At 38.0% G+C, this 25,359-nt stretch overlaps 2 protein-coding genes across 5 annotated transcripts; both read left to right on the forward strand.

The window, feature by feature from the left end:
* The first annotated feature begins 1,156 nt into the window (after positions 1-1,156).
* On the forward strand, positions 1,157-4,187 carry LOC131230848 (DEAD-box ATP-dependent RNA helicase 15-like). 4 transcript variants are annotated; one of them, XR_009164109.1, is made up of 5 exons: positions 1,157-1,225; positions 1,304-1,374; positions 1,938-1,994; positions 2,107-2,291; positions 3,908-4,187. XR_009164109.1 is itself a non-coding variant. In XM_058226858.1 (4 exons), exons 2-4 carry the CDS (start codon positions 1,941-1,943, stop codon positions 3,942-3,944), a joined length of 276 nt encoding a protein of 91 aa, XP_058082841.1. In that variant the 5' UTR covers positions 1,157-1,225; positions 1,938-1,940; the 3' UTR covers positions 3,945-4,186. The 4 variants fall into 4 exon arrangements, 3 of the variants coding, with proteins under 3 accessions (XP_058082841.1, XP_058082842.1, XP_058082843.1); XM_058226858.1 differs by lacking the exon at positions 1,304-1,374 and having other exon boundaries at positions 3,908-4,186; XM_058226859.1 differs by lacking the exons at positions 1,157-1,225; positions 1,304-1,374 and having other exon boundaries at positions 1,435-1,994; positions 3,925-4,176.
* Positions 4,188-10,089: 5,902 nt separating this feature from the next.
* On the forward strand, positions 10,090-24,978 carry LOC131230503 (probable leucine-rich repeat receptor-like protein kinase At1g35710). Its single transcript, XM_058226416.1, has 2 exons — positions 10,090-13,700; positions 24,620-24,978. The coding sequence occupies exons 1-2, from the start codon at positions 10,118-10,120 to the stop codon at positions 24,976-24,978; spliced, it is 3,942 nt and encodes a 1,313-aa protein (XP_058082399.1). The 5' UTR covers positions 10,090-10,117.
* Positions 24,979-25,359: the final 381 nt, after the last annotated feature.

Below are 25,359 nucleotides of genomic sequence, written 5' to 3' on the forward strand. Positions count from 1 at the left end.
AGAGAAGGGATGGGGAACCAAGTTCTTGAAGACTTCGACAATGAAAATGATGACAGACAATTTAGTTCTCAATTTATAGTAACGAGAAAAACTTGTTTGGTTGACAGATTTGCAATTCAGTTTACTTGGTCATCCGAATGCAACTTGAGAAATTAAATGGTGAACAATATTGCTGTAACAGTTCTCTTTCATTTGCAATTTCTTTTTTCCTTTCAAGCTTTTATCTTTGGTTTTGAAATTGTTGGAGGAAAGAAATAAATACTCATCTTGAGATTTGACAGTGACACAAACAACAACTAGATTGCCAAAAGAAATTTCTCAAATGAAGCATCAGTGCAGGAGCTCTCTCATTCATTGTATATACAATGCCTGGTTTTATCCACATCTTCCAACTCCAATCAAATTGGATAAAGAAAACCTATTTGTTGCTTTCAAGAGCTCTTTGTAAGAAACCTTTAAATAGGGGCATTGAGAGAAGACGTGCTTTTAGTGTTGGGATGTACGCTAGTTTAGTGCTAGGATGTACTCTTAACTAGCTCTTGCTTCATCCTTGATTATTTCTGGTTTGCTGGGATGTACTCTTAACTAGCTCTTTCTTCATCCTTGATTATTCCTGGTTTAGTGCTGGGATGTACTCTTAACTCTTCACATTTAAAAAAAAATGTACCACTTACTTTTTATTTTCTACTGAAGTTTGCCTGTAGTCTTGTGGCACAGGCATTGTAAGAATGCTGGCTATATTTGATAATTCATTAATTTTTAGTTGCAGGGCATTGAAGAAATGTTAGAGCATAGTCAAGGAACCACTCCTTATATACTTTTAGCAATATGGAAAACTGGATTATGGTGATATGTTTGACGCCCAAGAGGGGTTTTTTCACGGACTCACCACTTCTGTTAGCAATGGCTTCAATGGTGTCAATTCTGGTTGGAGCAGTGCTTTTAGTGATCTTATTTCAGATCTGTACAGTCAAGCTGAGTAGATATCCACTGTAAATTCTACTCAACAACCCACTGCAAATGAATTTAGTTCAACTCAGTTGGGCCTGAATTCAGATTTAGTAATGGTGATGATGATTTGGATGAAAATGACTGGGAATTCAAGGATGCCTTCTCAGAAGACACAGTTGGAAATGGGAATCCTGAATTTGAGATTGTAGGTTTCTAGTCTAGATTGAAAGACGAAGCATGATTTTTCATACTTGACCATCTTGATGATCTCAAGGTGAGTGCAGATTCATTGTTAAGATCTATCTTTATCATTTCATAGAGCTGAAAGAAATTGAATGGTGGTTGCTGTTAGAAAGCCAAGAAGGATGCTGCTCTTTCTAGTGATGAAGTAAAGGTTATGTGGCCTTTGATGAGGAAATTCAGGTGTGTAGTTTCATCAAATTAGCTTGGTCTTTTCCTTTGGAACCTTTTTGTGTGTGTGTGTGTGTTAACATGTTTGCCTGGGTCCTATATGTTCCAGTTCACTTTTGGGGGTGTGGTATTTCTTCCTTAGGATGCTTCAGTTTAGTAATTCCAGGTTTGTTCTAGTAAAAGTATGAAATACAATATACAGGTCACCTAGAACTTCAATTATTTTAATTGGGCTAATGATGGTTAATCATCTACATTGTTGGAGCTATTTCTGTAGCCTACTTGTGCTACTGTCTTCAATGTCACCCAGTTGTCGTATACCTGGTTGTTTAGTACATAAGGTTGTGATCTGGAGTTGAGTATTAGTTGTTTACTAATGGATCTATTTTGGGTAGGATACGGATTAAAAGGTTGTGAATTAAATGAGTTTCTGTTAGGAAGCATAATGCTAGTATTTCAAGTCAGATATGGACCAGAATCGGTTCCCAGAGTTGTCCGCACATCGTCCAACTGGATTCAATTAGCTTGAGGAGAGGCTCCTAATCTGCTTTAATTTGACATTTGTTCCGTTTCAGCCAATGGAGATATATGTGGATGATGAGGCCAAGTTGACCCTGCATGGTCTCGTAAAGGTACTCAATGGTTTTTGAATGTGCATTGAGTTCTCTTATTACCTTTTGTTTTCTTGTCTTTTTTGTAATTGCTCTGCGCTTCTTTTCTGACCATTTTATTAATTTTCTGAAGCACTGCATTAAACTGAGCGAGTTGGAGAAAAACTGCAAGTTGAATAACCTCCTAGATGCATCGGATTTTAATCAAGTCGTCATTTTCGTTAAAAGTGTGAGCAGAGCAGCTGAGCTGAACAAGCTACTCGTGGAGTGTAATTTCCCATTTATCTGCATCCATTCTGGAATGTCCCAGGAGGAAAGGTTGGTAAACGTCTTTGGGCTGCACATTGATTTGCTTGCAAGTGCTCTATTTTGTACCTGCACAGGTCCTTACATTTTCTCTGATTTGGAAGGTTAACACTTTGTTCAGTTGCACTGTTGTAGTGAATTGCAATAATGAGTTCAATCAAGTGGAAATTGACTAAATTGCAATTACCTTAGTATTCATAACGAAGAAATAGGCCTCAAATTTGCCTTCCTTTTGAAGTCCAACTTAAATTAATGTAATTGCAGTTTGGATCCCTATTCTTTCATTACAATTTCATAATGAGGAAGTAGTCCTCCATCTTGCAAATTTGCATTCCTTTGAAGTCCAACTTAAAGTCACATAAATTGCTTCATGTGTTGGGAAGATAAATGGTGGGGATACATGTGCGCTTTGCTGTTGCTGCCTCTTGGATGCTTGCTTCTGAGGTGGGAGTAACTAATGTATCTTTTCTTTTATTTGCACATAAATGGTGAGCCTGTGGCATGACTTGTCATGAAAGTGTATTATTCTGTTTCTGCATTTGTTTTTATTTATTTATTTATTTATTTATTTATAAATACTAAGATATGATGGGTTTTAATGATTATGGATGAAAAGCCTTGTTCAACGTACATATAGTTGTGATTTTATTTTATTTTTTTTTGTTTTTTTGTTTTTTTTTTTTTTTTTGATCATGCCATTTCTTTGATGGGTTTGGTATTTGGCAAATAAAATGGCTAGAGGCCCGAATTCAATGAGCAATATCAGATTGTTAAGATTGCAGAATCAAGTGTGGATTTGGGCTACATTCAACAATGGGGCCTCAATTTGTTATTTTGTATGCTCTTTGTTTTTTTTAAAGGGTAATTTGTATTGACTGGGGTTGCCAACTTGCCATGCATTTATGCCATATGGTGGATGAGAACCAGACATTAAGAACTGTGCACTATTTGAATTCTAGCTCATGTTTTAATGGTAGCTACATTTTAGACAACAAATGCTACAAATGTCACACATTTGCTTGCTAAATGGGACTTAACAAGTTTTATTTATTTTTACTTTTGTTTGTAAATTATTCATTTATAAATGGAAAGGGTGAACTTGTGAACACATGGTAGTGACGTAGCATTAGCTAGCAGCTAGAGCCAGAACAGATTTTGGCATGAGTGTGGGAATGCTGAACGAGTGGCACAATTGGTGATATGTACCATATGCATATACTGTTTAATTTCCCAAGAAAATTGAAGCAAAACCTGTTCAATCTTAATTCTTTGCCAGGAATGAGCTATCTATTCCAATTTTTAATTTTTATTTTTATTTTTTGTCTCACTTTATATCTTTGTACAGACTAGATAAAAACCAGAAAACTGAGTTGAAATGGATAAAGTCCAATATGGAAGAAAAATGTGCCTAAAATTGAACCCTTGTTGCATTTTTATCACTCTAGGTTACCTAGCCTTGAGAAATTCTAGAAATTCTATACTCCCATAAGTTCTGATTCAAAAACAGGCAGAGGACAGGTGGAGTTAATATGTCCATCTCATCTTTCAATCCAACTTGCATTTTTTTTTTTCATATTTCAGAAATAGGAAAATACTTGTTCTTTGGGTGTCTTTTCTAATATTTTTAGGTGCTTTCTTGTACTAGCCAAGAAATCAAGTGCATGAAGATTTAAGTACTAGAAATCAAGTGATGCTAGCAATGATCTGCAGATTTTCAATGCTGAGAACTTACAGAGCAACAGTAAAATCTACTATAGGTTTGTTTTCACAACCAAATTTAGGTGGATGCCTTTTTTTGTTGGTGGATTGGTGGTGGCCTTTTTCACCAAGTTGGTGTCTACTTTGAGGCTAAATCATTTTTTGAGTTTTGCAATACTGAGTAATCTGAGAAAACTTGAAGTTTCTGACATAAGTTTCTGATGTAAATTCTATGTCTACATTATGATGTTTCTTGTTGCTTGATTTTTGCAAGTTCATATGTATGTAGATTCTCAGGAAAAGGTTATAGCTCAGTATCAAGTAACACCATTTTAAGCCAGGTTTTTTTTTCTTTTAATTTCTTGCCAAACACGTAAGGAACCCATCAGAACAGGAACTCAATCCTCGTGTACTGTAGCATTGGACAACCACATTATGACTCATCAGATGTATAGTTCCGGATTCACCATCCATAAAAACATGTGTACAGTTGAGTGGGAATGAACCATCCATAAACCATGTGTGCAGTTGAGTGGAAATGAAAGGGACTAATTAAGTCTTGCAATAATGTGAAGGTTCATTTAACTTAAACTTTGCATTCTATTCTTGGTTGTCATTGTCATAAGGCCATAAGATCTAAACATTTTAGCCCTATCTATTAGTTGTTGCATGTTAAGGGTGTCTTCATGTGCAAATTTCTACACTTTGTTATATACCAATATGTGAAGACTTCAGCTACATTGTACTTAGTGCTCTTTGCCTCCCGATATAAAGCAATCGTTGTAATTTCTTCATTTCTCAGTGTGCTGTCTTCACTGTAACTTAGCTGCACTGGTCCTTTGCAATACTATTGTTTGGTTTTTGGCTTTTTGCTAATCCTTTGCTTTTGAGATGACTCAACATTGGGGAGATAAATGGACCCTCCTTGAAACCATAATGATAATTTTTGTTTAAAAATCTCAACCATTTATTTTTATAAGCTGACTTATTGTCATTTGGTCATGTTTCTATTCTTAATGACTTTTCTGAACTCTGATCATTTACTTTGTGCTTCCACAAAAATTGGACACATGCCATGATGGTTTGTGATCTAAATTTTTGGTGAGGAAACTTGTTTGACAGTCATGTTGAAGGTGATACTTTTGTCCTTCTGTATCATATGTATGCAACTGATGCTTGATGTGGAAATCTGGCCCTTTTGAACCTTCCCTAATTGCATAAGTGGTTGAACCAGCTCTGTATGTTACACATAATTTGTCATCCACTAGTTTCTGTAAATGAAAATAAGAGGATTGATCTTAACAGTATGATCGTCATGCACATAGATAGAAAATGCTTGCAATGAATTTTTATGAGTACTAGGTAACCTATTAATGAAAACAATGTCTCCGTCCATAATACGTCTGTTTATGATTTGACCAACTTTCAAATATGTATGTCCTTTTGAACCTTCCCTAATTTCACAAGTAGCTGAACCATCTTTGTATGTTACACATAATTTGTCATCCATTAGTTTCTGTAAATGAAAATAAAATGATTGATCTCAACAGTATGGTCGTCATGCACATAGACAGAAAATGCTTGCAATGAATGTTTATGAGTACTTGGTAATTTTGGAGTCCTTGGTTAGGATTTGGGTTGAAAGTACGAGTGCTGGAGCCGACGCTTTCGGAGTCCGAACTCATTCTTTTGAAAAATAGAAATATGAGAGTATTAGTAAATATGGATTTTCTTGTTAAGAAGAAAATCGAAAGATGGATTGAAAAAACATAAAAGAGATTTTTACTGCAGTAAGTTGTTTCAGGCTCTCGTTACATGCTTACCCATCAATGCCCCACCACCTCCGCCTTCATCTTTGTTATTTTTTGTATTTTTGTTTATGATGTTAAACTTATATTTATTTATGCGTGAATGAATGTGATGTGGATAAGATTGTTTGTGTTTGGATGAATGTACTTTTATGTTTGGATGAATTTACTAGTTTGGGTTTATATAGATGTAAATGTGAATATGATGAAATATATTATATAACAGGTGTGTATCAGGAAGAATATGATGAAATATATTATAATAGATGTATATATTGTAACAGGTGTATATCAGGAAAAATATTTCAGCAATTTTGTGCTGGAATATTTTTTTTAAAAAAAGAGACTTTTAGCTATGCAAAATTTTCGTAGGCAAAAGTTTTGGTGAAAGTTTTGTAATTATTTTTAGCGACGAATATTTTCGTTGCTAAACGTTGAATGGAAATTTATTGTAAAGGTTTTTAAGCTACGAAAACTTTCGTCGCTAAAAGTGGAACAAATATTTTTCGCAACGTATATTTTCGCTGCTAAAAGTCTTGTAAAGTTTTTTTATCGACGAAACTTTTCGTTGCTAAAAGTGGAATATTTTTGGCAACGAAAAGTTTCGTTGCTAAAAGTTTTGTATAGTTTTTTTAGCGACGGAAATTTTCGTCGTTAAAAGCAGAACTTATATTCTTGCAATGTTTTTTTAGCGACGAAAATTTTCGCTGCTAAAAGTCTTGTAATGTTTTTCAGCGACGAAAATTTTCGTCGCCAAAAAGGTTGCCTTTGGCGACGATTCCAATTTTTCGTCGATAAAACCTTTTTTCGTCGGGCTTTTAGCGACGAATTTAGCGACAAAAATTTTTGTCGCTAAAAGCGTTTAGCTACGAAAATTTGACCTTTAGCGACGAAAAGTTTCGTCGCTAAAAGTGGAATTTCTTGTAGTGTCATCTTGTATGGCCCAGTTGAGTTTTTGATCATCCTAATTTTTGGTTACATGTCTTAAAATGAGCTCTAAAAATGGATGAATGGATTGAAATTCCTATAAACATCATGGTGGACCCCACCATACATCCCAATATTGGAACTTCATACAAAAGGCTTTCCCCGGTAAATCCGTGTCCACGGTTTCCATTGGAAACGGATTGGCTACTCCCCTGCCACTCGGTACTATGTGGGCCCACCATGATGTATGTGTTTCATCCATGCCGTCCATTTATTTTTCTAGATCATTTTATGGTCTGAGACCAAAAATGAGGTATAACTCAATCTCAAGTGGACCACATTACATGAAATAGTGTTGAATGACGTTGACCATTAAAAACTTTTGGGGGGCCATAAAAGTTTTGGATCAAGCTTTTCCCTTCATCTGGGTCTTTATGACCAAACCAACAGATTGGATGTCAAATAAACAGTATGGTGGGCTTTAGGAGGACTTTAACGATGGATATCCAATCAACATTGTTTTCCTGTGGTGTGGTCCATATGAGATTATATCCCTCTCATTTTTGGGATCAACCCCTAAAATTATATGTAAAAATAGATTAATGGAATAGATGAAATACATACATCATGGTGGGGCCTACAGAGTACCGACCACGACCACCACCGGGCTGGTGGTGGGGGGAGTAGCCAATTCGCTTTCATTTTCATTTGGGATTCAGTGTCACATTGAGTAGTGAGACTCGCTACTGAAGTGATGTCACCTATTTAAATGCATCCCACTATGATATATGTTTTGTATCCACACCGTCTATCCATTTGGAGAGATCATTTTAGGGCATGAGCCAAAAATGAATCAGATCCAAAACTCAAGTGGACCCCACCACAGAAAATAGTGGAGAGAGTCACGCCCACCATTTATTACGACTGAATCTAATCTAAACCTCGTTACTTTGTCTACTGAACCCCGTCACTTTGTACTGCAACATCGTCACTTTGTACTGAAACCCCGTCACTTTATCTATTGAACCCTGTCACTTAGTGTTGTAACCTCGTCACTTTGTCTAGTGAACCTCGTCACTTTGTACTGCAACCCCGTCACTTTGTTTACTGAACCCCGTCATTTTATACTGCAACCCCGTTACTTTGTCTACTGAACTTCGTCACTTTGTACTGCAACATTGTCACTTTGTCTACTGTACCCCATCACTTTGTGTTATAACCTTGTTATTTTGTCTACTATACCCCCGTCACTTTGTGCCTCAACCTCGACACTTTGTCTAGTGAACCCCGTCACTTTGTACTGCAACCCCATCACTTTGTCTACTGAACCCCATCACTTTGTATTGCAACCCCGTCACTTTGTCTATTGTACTCCGTTATTTTGTACTACAACCCTGTCACTTTGTCTACTGAACCTCATCATTTTGTATTACAATCCTGTCACTTTATACTGTAACCTCATCACTTTGTCTGCTGAACCCCGTCACTTTGTACTGCAGTAGACAAAGTGACGGGGTTGCAGTACAAAGTGACGGGGTTCAGTAGACAAAGTAACAGGGTTGTAGTACAAAGTGACAGAGTACAGTACACAAAGTGATGATGTTGCAGTACAAAGTAACGGGGTTCACTAGACAAAGTGACGAGGTTGCAACACTAATTTTTACATATAATTTTAGGGGTTGACCCCAAAAATGAGAGGGATATAAATCTCATATAGACCACACCACAAGAAAACAATGGTGATTGGATATCCATCATTAAAGTCCTCCTAAGGCCCACCGTACTGTTTATTTGACATCCAACCTGTTGGTTTGGTCATAAAGACCCAGATGAAGGGAAAAGCTTGATCTAAAACTTTTATGGCACCCAAAAAGTTTTTAATGGTCAACGTTCATTCAACACTATTTCATGTAATGTGGTCCACTTGAGATTGGGTTCAACCTCATTTTTGGTCTCAGACCATAAAATGATCTAGAAAAATAAATGGACGGCATGGATGAAACACATACATCATGGTGGGCCCACATAGTACCGAGTGGCAGGGGAGTAGCCAGTCCGTTTCCAATGGAAACCGTGAACACAGATTCACCGGGAAAAGCCTTTTGCATGAAGTTCCAGCACTGGGATGTATGGTGGGGTCCACCATGATGTTTATAAGAATTTCAATCCATTCATCCATTTTTAGATCTCATTTTAAGACATGTAAATAAAAATTAGGATGATCAAAAACTCATCTGGGCCATATAAGATGAAACGATAGAGAAAGAAATTCCTACGGTTGAAGCCTTCCTAGGTGTCTTGATGTTTATATGCCATCCAAACTGTTTATAAGGTCATCTTTACTAGGATGAAGTGAAAACACCAAAATATTAGGCCGATATAAAACTTTGGTGGCCATATAAATATTTTAATGGTAGACACTAAATCCCCACTGTTTCCTCTCGTGTGGCCCATTTGAGTTTTGTATACACCTTAGTTTTGGTATTATGTCTTAAAATGATATCTAAAAATGGATGAACAAGTTGGATTTATCAAAAATGTCACGGTGGGCCCATCTGAAATCCTTGCGTAGGATCTTACTGCAAAAGGCTTTGGCAGGAAATCCGCGTCCCTGCTATACACGTGAAATCGGATGGCATACGAGTCTTATCTTACTGAGTGAACTCTGTTGAGCCCACTGTGAATTCATGTCATTTATCCACGCTGTCCATCCATTTTTTCAGATCATTTTAGGGGTTGAGCCCAAAACTGAAGTATATCAAAAACTAAAGTAGACCATACCAAAGGAAACAGTGGAAGTATTGATTTTCACCATTGAAATGTTTCTATGCTCCCAATGATGTTTATTTTTCATCCAAACTGTTCATAAGATCACAAAGACATGGATGAATGGAAAAAACAAATATCATCTTGATATAAAACTTCTGTGGGCCCGCAACAACTTTTCAACAGTGGAATTCAATTCACACTGTTTCAGGTGGTGTGGTCCACTTGATCTTTGGATATGATTAATTTTTGTTATAAAACCGTAAAAGTAGATGATAAAAGAGATAGATGGAGTTGATACAATGCACGAATGACGACTGTGGGCTCCACGGACTTTACTCAGTGCGCTTACCCTACTGATTTACTCGGCACAAAAACCGCTTCTGTTTAACGTCTCCGTTATACTTCTCATTAAATGTATTTTTTTAATATATTTAAAATATCTGATTACATGGCACCTATACTGACGTTGACCAATGAAAACGCGGGAGGCAGGGAGTTCCAGCCTCCGGGAGGCAGAGGATCCGCACTCTTTATTTTATTTAGTTAAAATAGCATCAACCTTCTTTGTAGCATCAACCTTCTCCTATAAATACCCATCCATCGTAAGTTGGTAGCATACCATAAGCAACAGCAACCATGGCCATACACAAATCTCTCCCCTTTGCTTTTCTACTCATTTTGTTAGCCTTTCTTTCTTTCCAAGTAATATCATTTGCAACAGCAGCACCATCATCCACACTCTCAGAAGCAGAGGCTCTCATGAAATGGAAAGCCAGCCTCTCAGCATCACAGGCTCTCCATTCATGGTCTCTTCCTTCTGCTAATTCTACCACCAACATAATCTCTCCTTGCAACTGGACTGGGATCTCATGCAACATCCTTGGAACTGTAACAAGGATAAGCCTACCCAGTGTAGGTTTGCAAGGTAAGCTCGATAACTTGAGTTTCCAGTCATTTCCAAACCTCCTTCATCTTGATCTCAGCGACAACACACTCATAGGAACCATTCCAGCCCATCTTGAACCTCTTTACAAACTCACGTTCCTGAATCTGTCTGCAAATGAAATAATTGGATCAATACCTCTGGAAATAGGGAATCTTGTGAATTTGAATGAGCTTGACTTGTCCATTAACCATCTAGATGGTTCCATCCCTTCCACTATAGGAAATCTGACAAAGCTTTCCATCTTGTACCTGGACCGAAATCAAATCTCTGGCTCCATTCCTTCACAAATCGGGAATCTACAAGCTCTGGTTGAATTGTCGTTGTTCCAAAACAATCTGACTGGTCGGATTCCTCTTGCTTTAGGTAATTTGAGCAACCTTGCATTTTTGTATCTCTACGATACCCAAGTTTCTGGTTCAATTCCACCTGAAGTAGGGAATCTGGTTAATCTCAGAGAGCTTGACATGCCCACTAACCTTCTAACAGGTTCTATCCCTTCCACTTTAGGAAACTTGTCCATGCTCACTCTTCTTCATCTGTTTCAAAATCAATTCTCTGGTTTAATTCCTACAGAATTAGGGAATCTAAAGAATCTGGTGGAGCTAGAATTATACAGTAACAATCTGACTGGTCCCATGCCTCCTGCTTTAGGCAATTTGAGCAACCTTACAATTTTGTATCTCTATGAAACCCAAGTTTCTGGTTCAATTCCGCCAGAAATAGGGAATCTAGTTAATCTCAAGCAGCTTGACTTGTCCGCTAACCTTCTAACAGGTTCTATCCCTTCCACTTTAGGAAACTTGTCCATGCTCACTCTTCTTTATCTGTTCGAAAATCAATTCTCTGGTTCTATTCCACCTGAAGTAGGGAATCTGGTTAATCTTATGGAGCTTGACTTGTCCATTAACCATCTAAATGGTTCCATCCCTTCCACTTTAGGGAACTTGACAAAGCTAACTTTCCTCTACCTCTTTGAGAATCAAATTTCTGGTTCTATTCCTCTAGAAGTTGGGAATTTAAAAAGTCTCAATGAGTTAGCATTGTACAGTAACAATCTGACTGGTCCCATCCCTCCTGCTTTAGGTAATTTGAGCAACCTTAAAAAATTGTATCTTGGTTCAATTCCCCCAAAAACAGGGAATCTGGTTAATCTCAGAAAGCTTGACATGCCCACTAACCTTCTAATAGGTTCTATCCCTTCCACTTTAGGAAACTTGTCCATGCTCACTGTTCTTCATCTGTACAAAAATCAATTCTCTGGTTCTATTCCACCAGAAATAGGGAATCTGGTTAATCTCAGGGATCTCAAGCTATCCAGTAACCTTCTGACAGGTTCTATCCCTTCCACTTTAGGAAACTTGTCCATGCTCACCGTTCTTTATCTGTTCGAAAATCAGTTCTCTGGTTCTATTCCACCAGAAATAGGGAATCTGGTTAATCTCAAAGAGCTTGACATGTCCACTAACCTTCTAACAGGTTCTATCCCTTCCACTTTAGGGAACTTGACCAAGCTTACTGTTTTGTACCTTGATGACTGTCAATTATCTGGTTCCTTGCCTCAAGAAATGACAAACATGACAAATCTTTCTCAACTCCAGTTGGATGGCAACAACTTCTCTGGCCACTTACCTCAGTTATGCCACGGTGGATCTCTTGAAGCCTTCATTGCTTTCAACAACCATTTCACCGGTGAGATCGCAAGAACCTTCAGAAACTGCACTAGCTTAACCAGAGTGCGACTCAATGGAAACCGACTTGCTGCAAATGTATCGGAAGCCTTTGGTGTATACCCTCACCTAATATTCATGGATGTCAGTGACAACATGTTGTTTGGTGAACTCTCACCACATTGGGGAGAATGCCAAAACTTAACAAAGTTACAACTCTCCGGGAACAATATCACTGGTAGAATTCCTCCTCAGTTTGGGCAGTTGGGGCAGCTAAGAGTGCTTGATCTTTCTTCAAACCATTTAGTAGGAGAGATTCCAAAGGAATTTGGGAGGCTGGCTTCTTTGTTCAACTTGACTTTAAATGATAACCAGCTTTCTGGTCAGTTACCACAAGAGATTGGAAACCTATCCAATTTGGAGATTTTGGATCTGTCAATGAATCACCTAAGTGGTCCAATACCACCTCAATTAGGGGATTGCTCCAAACTTCATTTTCTGAAATTGAGTGAAAATGTTTTGAACGGAAGCATTCCTTTTCAGATTGGTAACCTAGTATACCTACAGGGTTTATTAGATCTAAGTCACAACTCCCTCAATGGAAAGATACCTCCACAACTTGCGAAATTGGCTAGTCTGGAAATTTTAAACGTCTCTCACAACATGTTGTCAGGTTCCATTCCACCTTCTTTTGATGGGATGGTCAGCTTACAATCCATTGATTTTTCATACAATGTTTTGGAAGGTCCTCTTCCTAGCAGCAAAGCCTTTCAGAAGGCTCCGACAGATGCATTCATAAAAAACAAAGGCTTATGTGGTGAAGTCCAAGGTTTGCGACCTTGCAATGCCTCTTCAATAAGTCATGGTGATGCAAGGAAACGCCACAAAGTTGTGATCCTCATTATTCTTCTCTTCTCAGTATTTTTTCTTTTATTTGCAATTGTCGGCATAATTTCTTCCATTTATTATCAAAGAAGAAGAAGAATAGAGAAAGAGGTTCTTGAAAGGAGCGAAGGAAATACATTTTCAACATGGAATCATGATGGGATTTGCACGTTTGAAGACATTGCGGAGGCAACAGAGGGTTTTCATGACAAATACTGCATTGGAACTGGAGGGTATGGGAAAGTTTACAAAGCAAATCTACCAGCAGGCCAGGTAGTAGCTGTGAAGAAACTTCACACACTCGAAGGTGGGAATCAATCTGATCAAAGAAGTTTTAGGAATGAGATAAAAGCATTAACGGAAATCCGCCATCGCAACATTGTGAAACTTTATGGCTTCTGTTCCAATGCTCGATGCTCATTTCTAATCTACGAGTACATGGAAGGGGGAAGCTTGGCAAGCATCTTAAGCAACGATGAAGGAGCTGCACAGTTGGATTGGACTTTGAGGGTGAATGTTATCAAAGGTGTGGCTCATGCTTTATCTTACATGCATCATGATTGTACCCTGCCGATTGTCCATCGAGACCTATCAAGCAATAATGTTCTGTTGAATTCAAAACTGGAGGCTAGTGTCTCTGACTTTGGAACTGCACGATTGCTGATACCCGATTCCTCAAATTGGACTGCACTCGCAGGCACTTGCGGATACATCGCTCCGGGTTAGTTGCTAGTAGATTCTCCACACTTTAATAGTTTTATTAATAATTGGTCTTTATTTTTCTCAAGCTTTTCTATCTTTTGTTGGCACTTATATATTATGAAGTTTGTGTATATGTTAGCATACTGTTGCTGAATGTGGCAATCCGCGGCAACTGGAATATGAGAAAATTTGTATATGAAAATGCTCTCTTTTCCCACTAGGATTCTCTAATCGATGGTTGTAACAGGCCTTGCAAATATATATATATATATATATATATATAAAGGAACGCTCAGCTACGCACCGGTTCACACGTCATTATATGCGAACCTTCCTATCAACCGTCGGATAAGGTAGACGGTTTGGATAAAGGCGCTCTTAGCGTGAGCTTAAAAAAGTGAGTTTTCCTTCTCTCGCACGTCTCTTCACCCCTCTCCGAAGGATGCGGAGAAAGCCTTTTCACATAAAATTCTTTCGCTGGGATGCTAGGTGGGTCCCACCAAGATGTTAATGATAAATCCATGCCGTCCATACATTTTTAAAAATAATTTTATGGTATAAACCCAAAAGTGAGGTAGATCAAATTCTCAAGTGAGCCACACAGTGTTGATCGAACTCTCACCAATAAAAACTTCCTAGGGCTACCGAATTTTTGGATCAAGTTGATATTTGCTTTTTTTTCATCATTCAGGTTTTCATGACCTAATCTACAGGTTGGATGTCAAATAAATATCACAGTTGGCCCTAAAAAATATTTAACGGTGAGAATCATTATCACCGATGCTTCTTGCGATGTGATCCACTTGAGATTTGGATCTGCCTCAGTTTTGGGATAATGCCCTGAAATGATAAGGAAAAATGGATGGACGGGGTAGATTTCTCAAAAAGATCATGGTTGGCCCCACCTAAATTTTCAACAAACTTTGCAAATTGCGAGCGTAATTAGGGGGTAGATTTGATTTTCCGTGAAAGCCTTTCGCAAGACGTTCCTGCGCAAGGATGCTGGGTGGGGCTCACCACCATGTTTTTGGGAAATATACTCCGTTTATCCGTTTATAGAGCTCATTTTAGGAAAATCGACCAAAAACGAGGTGGATCCAAAACTAAAGTGGGCCACACGAGAGGGAAAATTGGAGAAAGAAATACCTACAGTTGAAACCTTCCTGGGCTCTGCCTTGATGTTTATATGCCATCAAAACCGTTTATAAGGTGATTAACATAGGGATGAAGTGAAAATATAGAAAATTTATCCTAAAAAAAAGCTTTTATGATCATAAAAATGTTTCAACGATTCTCACTGAAACCCCACTGTTTCCTGTCGTGTGGCCCAGTCGAGTCTTGGATCCACCTCATTTTTTGTCGGTTATCCAAAAATTAGCTTGCAAAATGGATGAACGGAATATATTTTCCAAAAACATGGTGGTGGGCCCCACCCAACATCCTTGCCCGGGAACATCTTATGCCAAAGGCTTTCGCACGAAATCCGCGTCACCACAGAGGCTGACGCGAAATGGATACTGGCGTAGGTTGAGTAGCCGGAGTCGATTGGAGTGACGTCACTAAGTTCTGTGTGCCCCACATGATGTATGTGTTGTATCCCCACCGTCCATACATTTGGAGAGATCATTTTAGGATATTGACCAAAGAATGAGGTAGGTCCAAGGCTGAGGTGGACCACCATAGAAAACAGTGGTAAGAGTGACGCCTACTGTTGAAACCTTCAAAAGGTCCACCATCATTTTTATTTGAGATCCAATCTGTTCATGTGTTAACGCAAACATGAAAGAAGGGAAAACACAAATATTATCTTGATCGAGAGCTTTTGTAGCCCTTGGAACTTTTTAATGGCGGCGTCACTCTCCCCGCTACTTTCTGTGGTGGGGTCCACTAGATCTTGGGATCTGACTCATTCTTTGGATCATGCTCTAATATGATGTCCCCAAATGGATGGGCGGTATAGATATAAAACATACATCATGGAGTGGCCCATAGAACTTGGTGACTTTCAGTTCGTCAGGGAGTCTGTGGACGCGTACCGCGTCCCACCTCTGCCCGTCCCTGGAACAGGAGGTAGCTTTGAATGGCCACGGTAATGTTTTCTATGGTCTTATCCACACCGTCCATCCATTGTTTTTCATCATTTTAAGCTATTAGCTCAAAAATGTGGCAGATCCAAGATAGATGTGGGCTACACAGTGAGGATTAAACTCTTACCATTGAAAAATTCATGGTGGCCAAAGAAGTTTTGGATAGAGCTGATATTTGTGTTTTCTCTTCATCCAGATCTATGTAAATTTATGAATAGGTTGGATAGCAAATATAAATCACGGTGGGCCCTAGAAAATTTTCAATGGTGAGAATTATTATCACCGCTGCTTCCTATGGTGTGGTCCACTTGAGCCTTCTATATATATATATATATATATATATAAAATCGTGATGGATATAACACATAGATCATGATGGATCCCACGGAACTTGATGACATCATCATGCTACTCAACCGGTCAGTAGCTAATCTGCGTGCGGTAATTTCGAGCCAAATCCGCACTAATCCTTTTACTCTCTCTCTCTATCTCACAAGATATAGAGGCTTTGAAAAGTATACTAAGGTTTTCATTTCTCATAAGTGGGCCCATGTTTAGAAATCCATGCACCTCCTGGCTCTTATTTTAGCTTTTCCGCTTTAACTCTTTTGTCTGACTCTTTTTGTCTGTTTTAACTTTACCTACATTAGCCACATTCAAGTGTTTTTTTTTTTTTTCACAGTATGACATTTTGAATTGAAAAAATATTTATTGGTCCTACTTTAATGACAAGGAATGTTCATCCATTCGAGTGCCTGCACATCAAGCATTGTACTGCCTTGAGCATCATATGACTCTTCAAAATATGTCCTTAGCAACCTGAACGCTATGACCTATTGATTTCTCAAACATTACTTGAAACATTTCAAGATTTAAGTGCATAAATCCCACTGTTAAACAACTCTTGTTAACTAGAAGCAAAAACAGCAATAGCCTAGCACCACATCCATGGGTGCTAGGCCATGGACCCACCAAAACCAATGAACAAACTGTAATCCTCTAATATGTAAACCAATGAAAAGAAAAACAAAAAATGCAAATGACACAACCTCTTCAATTTTCTTTTCCTACAAATTATAGATATTGCCCAAACATTAGAATTAAAATTGATAATATTTGAAGCACACCAATATTTGAGAAAAATGTTATTTCAATTACATAAACAAACCTTTTAATAAGTTCTATGGAGAGAACAATGATGTGCAAATTTATGTTCTACTTTTTTCATTTTATTACAGCCAAGAAAAATAAACGAAAGAAGTAAACTCATATAGCATCGACCACTCTAAGAAACTTCTCAATCGAAACCTGGATAAAAAAAATGTCATCAGATTTATAGAATTTATTTTACAATCAAACAGTTTTCTTAATTAAAAAAATTACAATGCTATAATGTACACATATAAATTAATGAAAAAATAGTATACCTTGTGCTCCATGCTCTATAACAGAAGTACGTGTATCACATAATGCTGGACAATTTCTTTTGTCATGCTTCTTTCCACGCTTACCACAACCATTGCATCTTCTTTGATCCTTTTTCTTTTTAAAACCCTTTTCCCTCTCGGATATTATTCTCTTTCCAGTTCCTTTCGTTTTGGCAGGTTTTGGATCATTGATTTTCATTTTCTGCTTTCTAGTTGGCTTCCTTGCTGGCTTTCTTATAATTTCAGCACATGGTTCTGACTCTATACTTCGAACATCCCTTAAAATGTCATACAACCTTTCCTTAGCCAAGAGATACCCTTGTTTTGAGGAAGACCCTTCATCGACAAGTAATCGGCAAATCTGAGATAAATCACTATGACGTAGTGAGATGGAATCATCACAATCTGGCTTGATTGATACCTCGTCGTTGTCGTGAATAGAACCTACTCTTGCATACCGTGTCCATCTCTTCAAAATGTAATACTCTAGCAATATAGGTATACGAACATGTCGAAGTACGCATAATATATGTCTACACGGTATACCTTCGAACTGAAATTTGAGACAACTACAATCAGCATGTTTTTTACTCACTTCATATCTAACCACTCGGTCGCAGTCGTTTTCTTCCAAGCTTGCAACTTTGAATATGTTATAGACATAAATATCATCATTTTCCCTTTCACCTTCTGCAACATAATCCAATCCTTCAAATAATTCATTCTGAAATTTATAAAATATCCTCCTCGTGTATGTCTCGCCCATTACTTTTTCCATTTCACATGGCATTTTTAACTTTGGCTTACTACTTATCGTTTCATGATCTGCAGCAAGCTCGTTATGCCTTTGGCGAGCAAGTGCCCTATCAAACCGAACAATGAAATCTATAAATGAATTACGTTTCGAGATATAACTACGAAAGAATGCATTCATACTTTCACTGCGCTGGCTACTTGACATACCCGCGAAAAATACATGCCGTACAAATGCGGGTATCCATTTATGACGGACTGCATATATAGAGTTCAACCATACATTATCTTCCAAACCATTCTCTGTCATCAATTTTTCCCATGAATCTTTGAAATCTTCAAACGTTTACGAATTCCATACACAATCGTTGAATGGTCGAATAAATTCATCCCTATGTGCGATGGCTCCTAATTTCTCAGGTACCTTCTGCATTATATGCTAAATACCCGATGGAATGTATTTGGAAATACAATAGAAATGGCCTTCGTCATTGCTGGATCTTGATCTGTTATTATGGCTTTAGGTGACTTTCCTTGCATCGCTTTACGCCACGACTCAAACAACCAAATAAAAGATTCAGTGGTTTCATCGTGTATGAAACCACATCCAAGAGTAATAGATTGCCCATGATGATTTACTCCCGTAAATGGAGCAAATATCAAACCATACCGGTTGGTATTATAAGTAGTGTCAAAGACTATAACATCACCAAAATATTTGTACGACTGACGTGCAATATGATCGGCCCAAAAACAATGTAATAAGCTATTTTCTTCGTCAACTTTCACTTCATATTCAAATGTTAGATGCAACTCTTTCATTTCTTCAAAATGTTCGTACAACATCTGAGCATCACGACCCTTGGATTTCTGTCTCTTATCCCTTTCATAATTTGTCAAGTCTTTTTCAGTGCAACCTATATTTTCGTACCCACCCAACTGTGCTGAAAGAACGGCCATTGTTTGTGTCGTCTTAATGTTGGATGCTTGGAAGTCGTCTTGTAAGCTTCTCTGCGTTTTCGTCACCATACGATGGGAGTTCAATAGATGCTTCTTACGAGGTGTGGCCAGGTCATGACTATGCACCTCAATGAATTTTTTAACTATGTATTTAGAAATGGATTTTTGAAACGCCACAATCATAACGGCAGGACAGTTATCTCTTGTTTCACCCCTTCTCCTTTTTAGTTGGCCTTTTTTCTTTTGTGCCTTCTGATCTGTATTTCCCTCTCTCGCACATACAAATCTTTTCCAAACTATCAATCTATTTTTCTTCAAGTTTAATTCATCTTCCATTTCACTACTGCTATCATCCATCTTACTTTCGCTAGCATACTTGCAAGAGCATTTCCTAACACTAAAACCAGCACATCTTGCATAGTTATTGTAAAATTCATAGGCCTCTTCTAATGAAGAGAATATAGTTTTCCCTACAATTGGTTTTTTAGATTCTTCTACTTCAGGAATCCATTCACTTCTAGAAACAGTTCCTTCACATGATTCAGTTGTCTTAATGAGATCCTCTCCATCGGCATTCATTTGTTAATAGTAGTACGACCTACAAAAAAAATTGATGCTTTCTCAGAGGCATTGTCCAAGTCCAATATGAGGAATAGAAAATAGCAAAAGTACTACACAGAACAATAATTTCATTCTAAGCAGCCTTTGAGAGTGACTCATCTGAACTAAAAAAGAAATTACATGTTGACATACGTTAGGGGATTCGCGGGAGTAGAGATTTAGGATAACGTTAGTCACAATTGTGTCAATGTAGTACACATTTTCAAGAACCAGGCCACTCATCAGGTAGGTTCCACTATCAACAGTCCCTGGACCAGAAAAAAAAACCCCATCAACTGTACTAGCATGTACATTGAATAGCCTATTAGTCCTTTTTTTTTTGTTACAACTAGGGTTTGATTTTAGGTAAGGTGTTATTCATGGTGGACCCATCTAATGAGTGGAACGGATCTCTTCCTAGACCACCATGACTCCCACATGTGCTGAAAATAACATCTTCAACTCTCTCATATTTAGAATCTTATATCACTTCACTTGTAATTAATTCAATCTCATTGCCTATGCTAAATAGATTATTATTATAATTATTCATTGATACACGTTGCTTTTTTTGGATATGTTTTTTTAAGGCAATGTTATAAATTTTTTTCCTTATAAGTTTATCTACATAAGTTTGGTTTTTTCAATCAAAAGGAGAAGGAAAAACTTTTTTGTTCAATTTCATGATATCTCTTTAAATCTGATTGTTTCTGATTAAGTTTCTTTTAAAAAAATATATATATATTTTTACACATTGCAGAAATTGGAATATCAAAACTCTAACCAGATTTAGCTTTCCCAAATCTAGGAAGCCCTAACCGATCCAAAACAATAGAGAATGGGGAAGAGAGAGAGAGAGAGAGAGAGAGAGAGAGAGAGAGAGAGAGAGAGAGAGAGAGACCAGATTCTGGGAGAACGGAAGAACGGCACAATTAGAAAGCTGTCACGGATGTCGAGCCGAGAGAGAGAGAGGTGTATGGTGTTTTTGATAGGGTGGGTTTGAGAGAAGATTTTCTCTTCGGATAGAGAGAGAGTATGAGAGGGGGGCATGATCCAAAGAATGAGTCAGATCCCAAGATCTAGTGGACCCCACCACAGAAAGTAGCGGGGAGAGTGACGCCGCCATTAAAAAGTTCCAAGGGCTACAAAAGCTCTCGATCAAGATAATATTTGTGTTTTCCCTTCTTTCATGTCTGCGTTAACACATGAATAGATTGGATCTCAAATAAAAATGATGGTGGACCTTTTGAAGGTTTCAACAGTAGGCGTCACTCTCACCACTCTTTTCTATGGTGGGGTCCACCTCAGCCTTGGACCTACCTCATTCTTTGGTCAATATCCTAAAATGATCTCTCCAAATGTATGGACGGTGGGGATACAACACATACATCATGTGGGGCACATAGAACTTAGTGACGTCACTCCAGTCGACTCTAGCTACTCAACCTACGCCAGTATCCATTCCGCGTCAGCCTCTGTGGTGACGCGGATTTCGTGCGAAAACCTTTGGCATAAGATGTTCCCGGGCAAGGATGTTGGGTGGGGCCCACCACCATGTTTTTGGAAAATATATTCCGTTCATCCATTTTGCAAGCTAATTTTAGGATAAGCGACAAAAAATGAGGTGGATCCAAGACTCGACTGGGCCACACGAGAGGAAACAGCGGGGTTTCAGTGAGAACCGTTGAAACATTTTTATGATCATAAAAGCTTTTTTTTAGGATAAATTTTCTATATTTTCACTTCATCCCTATGTTAATCACCTTATAAACGGTTTTGATGGCATATAAACAATAAGGCAGAGCCCAGGAAGGTTTTAACAGTAGGTATTTCTTTCTCCAATTTTCCCTCTCGTGTGGCCCACTTTAGTTTTGGATCCACCTCGTTTTTGGTCGATTTTACTAAAATGAGCTCTATAAACGGATGAACGGAGTATATTTTCCAAAAACATGGTGGTGAGCCCCACCCAGCATCCTTGCGCAGGAACGTCTTACGAAAGGCTTTCACGGGAAATCAAATCTGCCCCCTAATTACGCTCGCAATTTGTAAAGTTTGTTGAAAATTTAGGTGGGGCCAACCAGGATCTTTTTGAGAAATCTACCCCGTCCATCCATTTTTCCTTATCATTTCAGGGGATTATCCCAAAACTGAGGCAGATCCAAATCTCAAGTGGATCACGTCGCAGGAAGCATCGGTGATAATGATTCTCACCGTTAAATATTTTTTAGGGCCCACTGTGATGTTTATTTAAAATCCAACCTATAGATTAGGTCATACAAACCTGGATGATGACAAAAAACAAATATTAGCTTGATCCAAAAATTTGGTAGCCCCAGGGAGTTTTTAATGGTGAGATTTCAATTAACATTTTGTGGCCCACTTGAGGTTTTGATTTACCTCAATTTTGGGTTCATACCATAAAATTATTTTTAAAAATGTATGGACGGCATGGATTTATCATTAACATCTTGGTAGGACCCACCTAGCATCCCAGTGAAAGAATTTTATGTGGAAAGGCTTTCGCCGCTTCCTTCGGAGAGGGGGTGAAGAGACGTGCGAGAGAAGGAAACTCACTTTTTTTAAGCTCGCGCTAAGAGCGCCTTCATCCAAACCGTCTACCTTATCCGACGGTTGATAGGAAGGTTTGCACATAATAACGTGCGAACCGGTGCGTAGCTGAGCGTTCCTCTATATATATATATATATATATATATATATATATATATAAAATACCAGGGATATTATTCCAATCCTTAAATTTATTTAATTAAAAATTAGAGGATTCGACATACACCTGCATATCCTTTCATCTATTGTAAAAACAATAGCTTGCTTTTAAACTCTTTCCAAAAACCCTCGTACTCTTTCAAAAGATAGTCCTAAAGCCATCTCATTTGACTTTAACTAAAGGATGGCTAATCAACCGGTCATTATCTCATAAAAAATTTGCTTATTCCTTTTTTAAAACAAACTCAATGATTATAGCCTACGATATTTCTTCCTAACACCAGCTTACCATCATTGAAACTATCAATAGTCAATTAATTAATTAATTAATTTAGTTATTTATTTATTATGCTTTTAGTCCATACAAATTGTTAAAATGACATTTCCAACTGTTCAAAAGGTGATTCAGATTGGGTTGAATGTAACCACTTGATTTTGTCCATAATCTAATATTTTTATGGCCCCCTGACAATTTGAAAGGTGTATGTTCAATATGCACTTTTAAATGCCGTGTGGCCCACTTGAGCCTTTGATTCGGATCATTTTTTTGGCCCAAGCTGTAAAATCATATGAGGGAAATGGTGGTCGGCTTGGATTTTTCTCAAATAACATGCATGTTGGGCTCCATGATCACCATGACCATGCATATCCCACTGAAATCAGACGTGGGTTCAGATACGTGACAAAACATGATTTGTTATCAAATCTTGGCGGGATCCACTTTCATGATGCTTGTGATAAATTCGACCTCCTACCTTTTTGGCCATTTAATTTTAGGGTGTGGGTGCACAATTGAGGTTGATCTAATGCACAGGTGGGTCTCACAACAGCAAAATGTTGGACAGTGGCCTTTAACAATCCACTCTTTTTTGTGCTTTGTGACTCACTTTAGCACCTGATCTCCCTCATCTATGGGTGGCTAAGTAAATATCATAGTGGCCCTATGATTATAGAAACCACTTGTAGTGAGACTCATTAGAAGAGTCGTGAGTTGTGACACTAGGCGACGATGGTTGTCACTTTCCATTGAATTTCGGTGTAGCACACTTTCGTGATGCTTGTTGCAAATCCAAACCGTCCACCACATTGCCATCTTATATTAGGGTGTAACAAAATCCAAGTGGATCAAATGTACAGGTGAGTCCCATGATAAGAAAAAGTATTTGGTAGCTTACCATGATTGAAACTATCAATGGTCCATTTTATATTTTTAGGCCATTCATACCGTTGAAATGGTATTTCCTGATATTTAGAAGGTTATTCCCAGTGGGTTGAACCTAACTATTGGATTTTGCCCCTGATCCAAAATTTTTATTGCCCCATGACTGTTTGATGAATATTCAATTTAATATGCACTTTTACCTAACCTGTGGTCCAACGGAGCTTTGTATCTGGATCATTTTTTAGCCTTGCCTTAAATTCATGAGGGAAATGGTGGATAGCTAGGATATATATCAAAGAACATAGTGGACTATGAGTTTTTTGGAAGGGTTTCACAGCTTTATAATTCAAGCCATCAATGTGATGTCTTACACACTAAATGCCCCACACAACAAAAGAAGTTCTAAGATTGGAAAATCCTAGTCATTGAATTTACCAGCTTTCTTTGTTGAATATGCACAATTGGTTCGCTTCCTTTTTACCCTTGATCGTCCATCTGCTAGCCACCAAAAAGGTTAGTATTTCTAATTAGGAGAATTATTAATGCATGAGCCATCCAAATTGGGGCCTATCAGTAGTTTGGATCTTAGAACTATGAGTCCCACCATTACATACTTAAAACCTCATAGGAATATGGTAGAAACTCTTTGGTGAAACATGTTTATTGGTTGTTTCTTTGCTTCCCATATTTTTAGAGAGAGAGAGAGAGAGAGATCTGCTGATGAAATGTGTAGCTGCAATGATGCCTATATGCGCACCATTACAGTCTGGTTCATACATGCCAACTTCTCATGCATTTGGGACATTTGAGGCGTACATAGAGCTCAACTCAACCATGCAGATGACCCAACACTATGATTATACCAGTCCGCTTATCAGGCAGGCCACCACCACATGAAAACAATAGATAGTTCCGAGAGGGAAGAAAAAAAAAAAAAAAAAAACAATAGTACGCACTCAATGTATAGATGTGGCATGCCTGGTGAGTTGACCATCCCGACTTTCCTAGGAAGATCATCCGAAAGCCTGGCCCATCTTATTTACCTCCCAAATCTTCCAAACACATCTTTGTAGAGATGCCTTAGTGTTGGCAAGCACAAAAACCTACAAGATATGAAAGCTAACACGAGAAACTTAGGTGAGTTTTGATATATGATTAAGAGTTTAGCTATTGATGATTAACAAAGAGAAAAGAACATGACTAACAATATTCTTTCTTGTAGAGCTTGCATATACAATGAGGGTGACTGAAAAATGTGATGTATATAGCTTTGGTGTTGTGGCACTTGAAGTGATGATGGGAAGTCATCCTGGGGAGCTCATCTCCTCTTTGTCATCATCAAGTAGACAAGATACACTGCTAAAAGATATGTTGGACCAACGTCTCTCAGATCCGATGGCTGATGTTGCACAGGAAGTCTTATTTGTGGTATCCATGGCTCTTGCATGCATTCGGCCAGATCCAGACTCTCGGCCAACCATGCGACATGTGGCTCAGGAGCTTTCTATTAGAGGGTCTTCTTTCTCTCTACAGCCATTCCATGCAGTTACATTACGTCAACTGATGGATCTGAAGGCATAGTTGGGTGGATGAAGTTTGTGGACATGTGGTGGCATGAACATTATTACTGTGTGTTTGTTGTATGAAAATCATCGAGCATGGAGAAGGTGTTGTTATTGTTATGATATGTACATAATTTAGTGTGTAGAATCGATGTTTATAGAAATGTAGTATTTTAGTGTTGGTGATCGAAATCCATGCGTAATAAAGTATTTGAAAAAATAAAGATGTTTTCTTGTGTGATGTTTATCTTCTAACTGAAGGGTTTCAAGCCAAATAAAAAACCTACTTTCTAGGAATTATAATCATTTTCCTTATATATACTAATGTATTATGAAAAGTAAAAGAATGAGTTCATTTATCTAGGAGAGATGGTCTAAGTTTCTTTTTTTAGAAGGCAGG

Source organism: Magnolia sinica, chromosome 17, assembly GCF_029962835.1.
Source record: "Magnolia sinica isolate HGM2019 chromosome 17, MsV1, whole genome shotgun sequence".
In the NCBI taxonomy this organism is placed as follows: Eukaryota; Viridiplantae; Streptophyta; class Magnoliopsida; order Magnoliales; family Magnoliaceae; genus Magnolia; species Magnolia sinica.

Excerpts from the sequence above, each read along its gene's own strand:
- LOC131230848 (XM_058226858.1), top strand. The coding sequence starts at position 1,941 with ATGGAGATATATGTGGATGATGAGGCCAAGTTGACCCTGCATGGTCTC. Across the intron at positions 1,995-2,106 it reads CCCTGCATGGTCTCGTAAAG|CACTGCATTAAACTGAGCGA; the intron begins GTACTCAATGGT and ends AATTTTCTGAAG. Across the intron at positions 2,292-3,907 it reads GGAATGTCCCAGGAGGAAAG|GTGCTTTCTTGTACTAGCCA; the intron begins GTTGGTAAACGT and ends TAATATTTTTAG.
- LOC131230503 (XM_058226416.1), top strand. The coding sequence starts at position 10,118 with ATGGCCATACACAAATCTCTCCCCTTTGCTTTTCTACTCATTTTGTTA. Across the intron at positions 13,701-24,619 it reads TTGCGGATACATCGCTCCGG|AGCTTGCATATACAATGAGG; the intron begins GTTAGTTGCTAG and ends TCTTTCTTGTAG.